General features: G+C 40.9%; 2 protein-coding genes across 2 annotated transcripts in view; one reads left to right on the top strand and one right to left on the bottom strand.

The window, feature by feature from the left end:
- gk5 (glycerol kinase 5) overlaps nt 1–2,577 on the bottom strand; it is a 33,819-nt gene extending 31,242 nt beyond the window's left edge. The window contains exons 1-2 of the mRNA XM_042307774.1: nt 1,714–2,577; nt 1,445–1,538 (exon numbers count right to left, since the gene is read on the bottom strand). Coding sequence (XP_042163708.1) covers nt 1,445–1,538; nt 1,714–1,839 — 220 coding nt within the window. The 5' untranslated portion in view covers nt 1,840–2,577. The remainder of the gene's footprint in view (nt 1–1,444; nt 1,539–1,713) is intronic.
- A 4,101-nt stretch (nt 2,578–6,678) lies between these two features.
- On the top strand, nt 6,679–10,481 carry LOC112227221 (patched domain-containing protein 3). The gene is made up of 4 exons (XM_024392100.2): nt 6,679–7,450; nt 7,624–7,745; nt 7,970–8,115; nt 8,607–10,481. The coding sequence occupies exons 1-4, from the start codon at nt 6,737–6,739 to the stop codon at nt 10,130–10,132; spliced, it is 2,508 nt and encodes an 835-aa protein (XP_024247868.1). The 5' UTR covers nt 6,679–6,736; the 3' UTR covers nt 10,133–10,481.
- Nucleotides 10,482–10,834: the final 353 nt, after the last annotated feature.

Raw genomic sequence — 10,834 nt, forward strand, 5'->3', positions numbered from 1 at the left:
ATCTGTAACAAACAGAGGGGACTGCGTTTTGAAGACTTCACCCTTTTTGTCAAAGTGTCAACAACAAAAAATGTCTTGTTTAGAAGGAGTGCATGGGAGAATTGAGTTGTTGCACACGAGCACTTCAGAGTCTGCGTTCCTGAACGTAAATAAGCAAATAAATGCTAGAACACGCCAATAGGATCTCACTAGCTCATACTTGGCTCTGCCCACCTCCCCGCTTGTTCTGCTCACTATCATTAATTTGCTTACAATTGGAAACATCTGGTGATCTATCTTGGGTTAGTTATAAAAAATCTTTGACGCTACCCTGCCTTAGCCCAATCCCCCACAGACCCTGTAGCTTTACTCCAGGAGCAGAATGTGCTACCCTGCCTTAGCACAAACTCCACAGAAACACATTAACACCCCGAAGAGTTTGGAAGCCAGAGTCAGCCACAGTGCGGTGCCCCTGGAGCAGTTTTAGCTCAAGGATACAACAAGTATACAGCATCTTGGATCTCAAGAACGCCACAAGATTGGTTTCTGTCGGACATGATGAACTGATTCCTGTTACATCCAAACCAGTGACCCTGCCTATAAGTCTACCAATCTGTTTCCTGTGATATCCAAACCAGTGACCCTGCCTATAGATCTACCAATCTGTTTCCTGTTACATCCAAACCAGTGACCCTGCCTATAAGTCTACCAATCTGTTTCCTGTTACATCCAAGCCAGTGACCCTGCCTATAAGTCTACCAATCTGTTTCCTGTGATATCCAAACCAGTGAGCCTGTCTATAGATCTACCAATCTGGTTCCTTGTCAACACCAAAAGGTTATAGAACCAAGAGTTATTTTAGGACCAGGCCGTCTATACATAAGATTAGGAATATCGTCCCCAACAGGAGTGCTTGACTACAGGAACACATAGAAACTTAGTTCTGGAAACTAAATATAAACAGTACCAGGACCCAAAATAAGTGACAGCACCTATTTCAGTCCACTTCATGCCCATCAGTCCGTATGTGTGATAGACAGACATAGTGTGTCAAATGTATTGAAGATAAAGGGCTCATAAAAGGGTAAATAATTTATCACAAAATTGTACAATTTAGTTACATGTTTCTTCCTCACTCTTATACCTGACTCACACTCTAGGGCCTACCCAAACCATACTGGCATTTCTGACACGCTTTCAGCAACTACGGAGGATGCTTAACCTGGCCAGCCCAGTACAGCTCGACTTGGCTCGGGCCTAGTAGTGTTAAAAAAAAAGGTAATAGCTTATTAGTTAATGACAATGATTGACTAGAGAGATCTCCAACACCTCAGTCTCTGATTCACCTATAAGGCAAGGATGAAAACCAGAGGCCGTGCAAACCCTAGAGGACTGGAACTATATGAGATGAGGGTTGAATATGCCGTGGTGGGCCTATCAATATGGAGAGGGAAATGGTACAAACCTTGCACAGCACCATTCACCACCTTAACGAATCCTCTCCACAGCTCTTCGGGGTCCAACTCGACCAAGCCCGGTTCAGGATACAAGAGATTCACCTATAAACATATACCAGTCAAATTGACAATGTGAAGATTATGCGTGTCAGAAACAAACATTAACCAGGGTCCATAATTCATTAAATAATTATAATTCAAATGATTTAGCATGCCTAATTCAGATAAACGTAATTTCAATTTCTCATAGCTCTATTGAATCTAGCCTATCCAATACCTTGGTGGTGCATGATCCTCGAATCTGGGCTTCCTTGTCGAAAACGTGACATCTGATCGATGTTGTCCCCACGTCCACAGAGAGAATGTAACTTTCTCTTTTGAATCCGTTCCTCTGAATCTCCATAGTAACACGAGCTTTGTGTTCAGCAACAGTTTGACAGATTCCTCCTTCCGACCTTTGCCTCACATATCGTGAAAGCGATTGTCACAACTGTCTCCTCACCCTCTAGGCAATAGCACAGGGTGGGCTGGAGAAGGCACTTGTCCTAGTTGAATCCTTTCGTCAATGTAGATATGTGAAAAACTGAAAGCATTTTTAGTCTTTCTGTTCGTGGAGAAAGGTCACTTTTTTTTAAATCGCGTGACTCATTGTTCAAATTCCAGTTATTCCGGTAACCATCCAATCCACGGAATATTGCGAAATACAGCATACATGACAATTTCACAACAATTTAAAAGACGCCCGCCCACCCAATTCCGTTCAACCTGCCAAGGTTTTGGCGAAATTATATCTTAATTAGGTCACAGCACTTTTATAATTTCATAAAGGTGTAGGCCTAATAAAACAATGTTGTGGGTGTGTGTGTTTCTCAAACTCAGTCGCACAGATTTCAAACCGAGAGGCGCAACATCACAATAATTCCGGAAACAAGTCGAGAAGCAGAGACCGGGGTTTGGGGGAAGAGAAAGTCAATATGTGTGTTCGAGCGGAACACTTTTGTCAAATCGGTGACCATCGTTGTTCACATGCCTTTCAAAGTGTGTTGCATTATAAAAAATAATCCGATTTACGCCTACATGTCGACTGCATGAACTTTACAGAAATCATGTGATCAAAGGTCATGAAGTTTTGATTGCAAAATGTTCTGCAACTGCCCTTCACCAACTTCATCCTGCAGCCATCGCATGCATCGGGCTCCCGAGTGGCGTAGCGGTCGAAGGCACTGCATTTCGGTGCTAAACGCGTCACTACAGACATCCAGGTTCGACTCCAGGCTGTATCACAACCGGCCGTGATTGGGAGACCCATAGGGTGGCGCACAATTGGCCAAGCGTCGTCTGGGTTTGACCGGTGTAGACTGTCATTGTAAATAAGAATATGTTCTTAACTGACTTGCCTAGGTTAAATTAAAAAATATATATTCAAAAACAAATTGTGGTATGCTCTATTGTCAAGCAATCATTAGAGTATTTTTGTTTGACCCACCCCACGCGAATGTGACCAGGCATGACTGAAACCGACATCATGTAGGCTATACAGTGGTTAGCCTATATACAAATTAATGTTATATTTGAGGCTCTCTCTCAGTAATTGATTGTACAATGAACACACATATGATTTCAGTGTGTGATACGGGGGTTGGAGCCATGTTTATTTCGACATTATAAAGAAAGACTTGGAATGGAAACACTGCCATGTCGATCTGAGCCTTGCTGTTGAAAAATCTCATTAGTGTGCGACTTTTGGGTGACGCTGATGCGCCTTCTCCCCACCTCACTCCTCGACTTTCGTTTACAGCCGGTTGCTTCCGCTGTACCACTCAAACGCGTACATATTATTCCTTACGTTTTAATATTCGTCAAAAACAACTTAATATCGAAGGAGTGCCTATCATTTGACGGGCTGCAGTCCGGCGTGACACATCCGTTAGACCTGATGATGTATTTTGCGCATGCGCTATGCTAGCTAAATCGCATACAAGTGTGTTGGGGGATTTCTATCGAAGAAGCAGTTTCGGCATATCTTTATGCTGTACTGTCTTTGCAAGTCGTATACACAGCTACGTCACACATCAGTCGATAAGAAGGAGTGGACTTTAATTTAAAGGGACAGTATTACGAATTCCCATAGAACATGACCACGACTGATATTTATCTGATATCATTCTGACTATGTATCTATTTACAAAACACAGACAGCCAGACCATAACACAAAAGACAGTACACATTACTCCATGACTCAGTGTAGTAACAAAGCTTGTTGAGAAGAGATTATATTTGGAGAGAAAAAAAGCAAACACCACCCTTATATCAACTTTTTAAAAATAAATGATTTGTGAACCATTTGTTTAGTGCGTATGAAGACTTTATTATGTCCTATTAAGTTTTTATAAAGTGCTGTCTTCAACTTTAGTTTAACTTAGTTTATTACGATACACGTCAGACAACTTAAATAGTGACTCCATTACAGCTGCCTGGCCAATTGCTTGCTTTATGTACCCTAGTGATCAGAGCTATCGAGACTCAGATGAATGGAGACAGACTGCATGAATTCATTCCTAAGAGGAGCCGAATTGTTATCCCATCCACTTTGCTCATCTAATGCCATATCGTTTCAAAATCAAATTGTATTGGTCACATACACATGTTTGGCAGATGTTATTGCGAGTGTAGCTAAATGCTTTGTGTTCCAGGCTCCAACAGTGCAGTAATATCTAACAATTTCACAACAATACACACAAATCTAAAAGTAAAAGAAAGGAAATAAAGAAAGATATAAATATAAGATCGAGCAATGTCAGAGTGGCATTGACTAAAATACAGTAGAATAGAATACAGTATATACAGTGAGTAAAGCAGTATGTAAACATTATTTAAACATTATTAAAGTGACTAGTGTTCCATTATTAAAGTGGCCAGTGATTCCAAGTCTATGTATATGGGTCAGCAGCCGCTAAGGTGCAGGGTTGCTTAACCGGGTGGAAGCCGGCTAGTGATGGCTACATATTTAACACTATTTAACGGCTTGAGATAGAAGCTTTTTTTCAGTCTCTCTGTACCAACTTTGATACACATGTACTAACCACGCCTTCTGGATGATAACAGGGTGAACAGACTGTGACTCGGGTGGTTGATGTCCTTGATGATCTTTTTGGCCTTCCTGTGACATCGGGTGCTGTAGGTGTCCTGGAGGGCAGGTCGTTTTCCCCCAGTGATGCGTTGGGCAGACTGCACCACCCTGCGGTTGCGGGCGGTGCAGTTGCCGTACCAGGCGGTGATACAGCCCGACAGGATACTCTCAATTGAGCATCTGTAAAAGTTTGTGAGGGTTTTAGGGGTCAATCCAAATTTCTTCAGCCTCCTGCGGTTGAAGAGGCGCTGTTGCGCCTTCTTCACAACACAGTCTGTGTGGGTGGACCATTTCAGATAGTCAGTGATGTGTAGGCCAAGGAACTTGAAGCTTTCCACTGTCCCGTCGATGTGGATAGGAGGGTCGGTGCTCCCTCTGCTGTTTCCTGAAGTCCACGATCAGCTCTTTTGTTTTGCTGACATTGAGTGAGAGGTTATTAGCCTGGCACCAGTCTCCCAGGGCCCTCACCTCCTCCATGTAGGCTGTCTTGTCATTGTTGGTAATCAGGCCTACTACTGTTGTGTCGTCTGCAAACTTGATGATGGAGTTGGAGGCGTGCTTGGCCACGCAGTCATTGGTGAACAGGGAGTACAGGAGGAGGCTGAGCATGCACTCTTGTGGGGCCCCTGGATTGAGGATCAGCGAAGTGGAGGTGTCGTTTCCTACCTTCACCATCTTCACCACGACTTCATCTCAACCGCTAATATTTAATCATACAGTATGATCATCTCCCAGTCAAAATAATAAACTCTCAACCATGAGAATATATGCTCTAAAAAGTCAACAGTGAGTATACTGTACTAAAGCATATGCCATTCATTTGTTTGCATGTGTATTTTGGTTCCTTGAAAGACAACACAGTTTATCCTGGTGCTGTGTATAGCTTCCTGTCTTTACATGAGTTTTACTTCCTTATGTTGAGTGGAGGTTTACATAATATGGCTTACAGGTAAATTGGTCTCTTGTGCTCTGGGGCAATAAGGAAGCCTCTGATGAGAAGCTGCAAAGGCACATTTTAATAACACTGACCAATGTTGTTTTCTTTCTATCATTTTCCTTTAAAAAAAACTATCTAATAAATTGATCAACGTTTCCTTTAATTCATTAAAGTATGAATTTACACAAGTCTGTGTTGCCAATATAGACAATTTGATTCATATTGTTGCTCACACAGCAGACAGATTTTGTTGAACTACTACATATAACATAATCACAATGCAAGACTTTTTTTTTTTTTGTAGATTTAATTTCGGGTTTGCAAGATCCCAGCCAGCATTGTGTGATTTAAAGCTAGGGTCAGTCAGCAGCATGCTGTGATGAGTTAACATTGTTCTTGAGCTGGTTGAATGATTTAGCCCCAGCTTGAATGGACGGGAAACCAGGATGTTCATTTAGATAAGAGGTAGAGAACTCAATCTTTTAATTACATGGTGCTACAGTATCACTGACAAAGTATTGATCAACTCTACAACAACCCATTGTTCCCTGGACTAACAAAAGCTTACCTGTAGAGGATCAAATTACTCTTTGATGTTTCTTCCATAGTAATACGCATATATTGATTCCATTGCTGATTGATATGAGCCAATAACAGTTAATAGTTCAAATCATCTTACAACTCTGTACAACAAGGACTATATTTCGTTGAAAGTCTATGAATCTATGCTATATAGTACTGTTGAATTGGAATCTTGTTGTGTAGTTTGACTGTTTTGAATTTCAGTTGTAAGGCATCAACAACCCAACACCAACTGACATAACCACGTTTTTGCCAAAGGTTTCATTCATAATGCACTTTATCATGTTATTTTGAAACAGAAACTCTAAAATAATTAGTTTTTTTTTTCTTCATGACTGTTATACTGAAAACTGTGCGAGGACGAGGGCTCCATTTCTCCCACTACAGGGAGGAATACAGTTTAGCCAGTGGAACACTGGTGCCATTGATAACAACCTAGCTATCCATCCAATGATGAGATAGATGGTTATTGGCCAATTTTCTTTGCTACCTGGTAGTCAGGCTCCATATATGTAAATATCCCCCCTGATGAAGGGGTAATAAAAGCTGTGGTTATCCATACTGAGAACTGAGGCACACAGAGAGGTGAACTGTACTGCTCTGTGGACTGCTTTAATGCATCTGAATTTATAAACAGACCAACATTAGCTATGGCGAAATTCCGCACGGACTGCATAGAAAAACCGATCCGCATGTGTTTTAGAATAATCGGTCACTTCATAGGAACACATCCGTGGTGGTTCTTCATCGTCCCTGTCATTATCTCAACAGCATTAGGAAGTGGATTTTACTTTTTGGAAGACAGAACATCTAATGACATTGAAGAGGAGTTTACACCTCTAGAGGGACCGGCCAAGATGGAGAGAAAGTTTATTCAAGAATATTTCCCACAAAATGAATCCATGTTTTCCAGCTTGAGGTTGAACACAGATGGAATATATGCATGTTTCATCGCCACATCCAAGACAAACATTTTGACAGTGCCACATCTTGAGGACATATTAGTCTTGGACAGCAAAGTTCGGAACATGACTGTGGAGTTTGAGGATGAACTGTTGCAATATGTGGATATTTGCGCAACAGTGAATGGAAGTTGTTCCTCCAATGCCATATTGAACATTATAGACTACAATGCCAGCAACGTTGATCTTATTAATTTGACGTTTCCAACACATACTTCTACATCTGGCAGGGTTTCCTTGAGGTCAACACTTGGTAGTGTGAAAATAAACAACTCAATTGTTCAAAGTGCCAAGGCAATACAATTTTTTTACTATTTAACAGAATTCAACCAATCAAGAAGCGTCATTTGGCTGACTGGGTTTATTAAGCTGCTCTCGGAAGAATCAACAAATGTCACAGAGGTGAGATACCATACATGCCGATCTAAACATTTCAGTGTTTTTATTTGTTTTATTTTTTTTCTGCCTGGACCTGCAAAGTTATTTGTAAAATGTGTTTTATAATTGTACATTTAAAAAAAAAAATATATATATATCTTTTTTTAACACATTTTATTTTTTTGTGTGTTTTCTAGGTGTCGTATTCTACATCCATGTCAAGACAGTGGGAATTCGAGAAAGTTCCAAAGTCTATTGTCCCTCTTTTCTCAATAACATATACTATTACCATGTCTTTTACAATTGTTTCATGTTTAAGGTTTGTAAAGCATGTATCTCCTTTATGTTACATGAAGTAGATGTACATGTGAGGGGGGTTGAGGGTTTGTTACATAGCGCATGCCTATGACAAAGTGGCGGGATCGAAGCAATGTGTCCCCGCAATCTGTCCCCTTTAAAAAAATGTCAACGTACTTTTCATTTATGCAGTGCATGCATACAATATGTATGGAAAGACACTTTAAATGGTTTTAATTTCTTCAGGTTGGACAACGTGAGGAATAAGGTGTGGGTGGCCACCATTGGAGTCTTTTCTACAGGACTAGCAGTTCTTTCAAGTTTCGGGATGCTGTTGTTAATGGGTGCGACGTTCGTCATGACTGTTTCTACCTGCCCATTCTTGATACTGGGTAAGGGTTAAGCTCCGCATCCTGTATCTTCAAACCTTCATTAGTATTTGCTTTCCATTCCTCCACACCTCATCAAAGACAAACACATCTGGTAATTATTGAAGGTAAAAGAGCTTCATACCCAGAGGGCAAATAACTTCCTTATACAACCAGTATACAACCAGACCATGACGTCATTGCAACCAGTTCTGCCCACTGGTTAAGGCCTTCAAATTCATATTCTAATGTCTCACGGAACAGATTCTTCTAACATAACACAAATTCTTCATTTGAATGTCATGAATTACTTAAATGTCATGAATGTTCATGCCTTTCTCTTGTCTCAACCCACTGGGCACAGAAGTCAATTAAACATCTTTCCCAAATTGGTTGCACGTAATTTCATTGAAATGACATGGAAGCAACATTGATTCAACCACTGTGTGCCCAGTGGGAAGTCATGTTCATGTTTGTTTACCACCTCACTCAATGGCAAACCCTTTGTGTTTAAGGTATTGGAATTGACGACATGTTCATCATGATTTCCTGTTGGCAGAAGACCAATGTCCATGATAGCGTGGTGGATCGTCTGGCCGACACCTACCAAGATGCCGCCATCTCCATCTCTATAACCACGATAACGGATGTCCTGGCGCTGTACCTGGGATACAGCTCACCCTTTCGCTCTGTTCAGACCTTCTGTCTTTACGCCGGCACAGCTATCCTTTTCTGTTACATCTACAACATCATATTCCTTGGTGCGTTTTTAGCACTGAATGGCCAGAGGGAAACTAGTAACCGGCATTGGTTCACCTGTGTGAAGATTCCAGTGGATTGTCCTCCTGGGAAGTCGAGAAGGTATGCAATCTGCTGCGTTGGTGGGGCCTATGATCATGACACCGGGACAGAGGAGGAGCAACCAATTAGCGGCTTCTTTGGGAAGTATTACGGTCCATTTCTGACCCAGAAATGGACCAAAGCGTCCGTTGTGATTCTCTACGCCGGGTATCTGGCTGTCAGCTTCTACGGATGTTTTGAACTGAAGGAGGGTATTGACCTAGGGAACCTGGCTTCAGATGATTCCTACATTTCCAAATATTACAAAGACAAAAGTACGCACTTCTCTCACTATGGTCCAAACGTTATGGTGGCTGTTGATAAGTCACTTGCCTACTGGGAAGAAGACCAACGCAAAACTCTCAGCTCCTGCATTACAGATTTTAAAAAGTTGGCATATGTTGACAAAAACTTCTTTCTTTCCTGGCTAGATTCTTTCCAAGTTTTTGCAAATGATCTTGATATAAACTCTGAAAATACCTTCAAAAGAAACCTGCTTCACTTCTTGGAAAAACGTCCAATGACCTGGCAGGACATTCATTTCGATGCAGATAACAAGATCCGCTCGTCTCGCTTCTTTCTTCAGACGCTAAACATCAGCACGACAAAGCAACAGAAGGACATGCTGATAAGCCTCAGAAAAACTGCAAAAAAATGCCCCATCGCATTAGTGGTTTATCATCCATCGTTTATCTACTTAGACCAGTACACTGTTATTGTGGATAACACCATCCAGACTATCGTGGTTGCCACAGTGTTGATGCTGGCGATCTCCTTACTCCTGATACCCAACCCGCTCTGTTCGCTGTGGGTGGCATTCTCCATTGGGTCGGTCATTGTGGGTGTAGTTGGATTCATGGCACTATGGGACGTGTCCCTGGACTCAATCTCCATGATAAATCTGATCATCTGTATCGGTTTCTCAGTCAACTTTTCCGCCCATGTCTCGTACGCCTTTGTCTCGAGCACCAAGGCCGACTCCAACGAAAAGGCTGTGGATGCGCTGGCCCACCTCGGGTTTCCCATAGTGCAAGGAGCTGTCTCCACCCTTTTAGGGGTGGTGGCGCTCTCTTTCTCAGAAAGCTACATCTTCAGGACTTTTTTCAAACTCATTTTTTTGGTTATTACGTTCGGGCTGGTTCACGGTGTTGCTTTCCTTCCTGTGTTTTTGACATTTGTTGGCATGTGCAGAAATGGGTGATGTAGATATGCAACACTAAATACATAATGTAAATAAAACATACAATATATATATATTTTTTTAGATGTTAGTGTGAATGAAATAAGGAACGTAAAATGGGTTAAAACCAACTCACGCCACTAAGCTATTAATCGTCGGACATAGTCATTGGATATTGACTTGATACCACACCTGTTAACATTATAGTATCAACCTTTTTGGTTATTACTCAGCATGTTTTCTCTTCGTCTGCGATTGATTGGTCTGATTTTTTTTGTATCTATGTTTTTCTTTTTGTTGTAATTTGATATTTTATGTACTTATACTGTAGACTTTAAGCTGCATTGGCAAAACTTGTGTTCTATAAAAGTTGCATACTGTATTATAAATAAATGTTTAAAAAATGGCTATTTTACACATTTGATTCTGTCAGTGTATTTACACAGGTGCAAATGTTTGCAATGCCTGGTATATTTTAACATCTGGTTAAAGTTAAGATCATTTTCTTCTTTAATTAAAAAAAAAGATATATATATTTTCTTCTTTAAAAATATATATACAGTGGGGCAAAAAAGTATTTAGTCAGCAACCAATTGTGCAAGTTCTCCCACTTAAAAAGATGAGAGAGGCCTGTAATTTTCATCATAGGTACACTTCAACTATGAGAAACAAAATGAGAAAAAAAATCCAGAATATCACATTGTAGGATTTTTAATTAATTAT

The sequence above is a fragment of the Oncorhynchus tshawytscha genome, linkage group LG28 (assembly GCF_018296145.1).
Source record: "Oncorhynchus tshawytscha isolate Ot180627B linkage group LG28, Otsh_v2.0, whole genome shotgun sequence".
Lineage (NCBI taxonomy): Eukaryota > Metazoa > Chordata > Actinopteri > Salmoniformes > Salmonidae > Oncorhynchus > Oncorhynchus tshawytscha.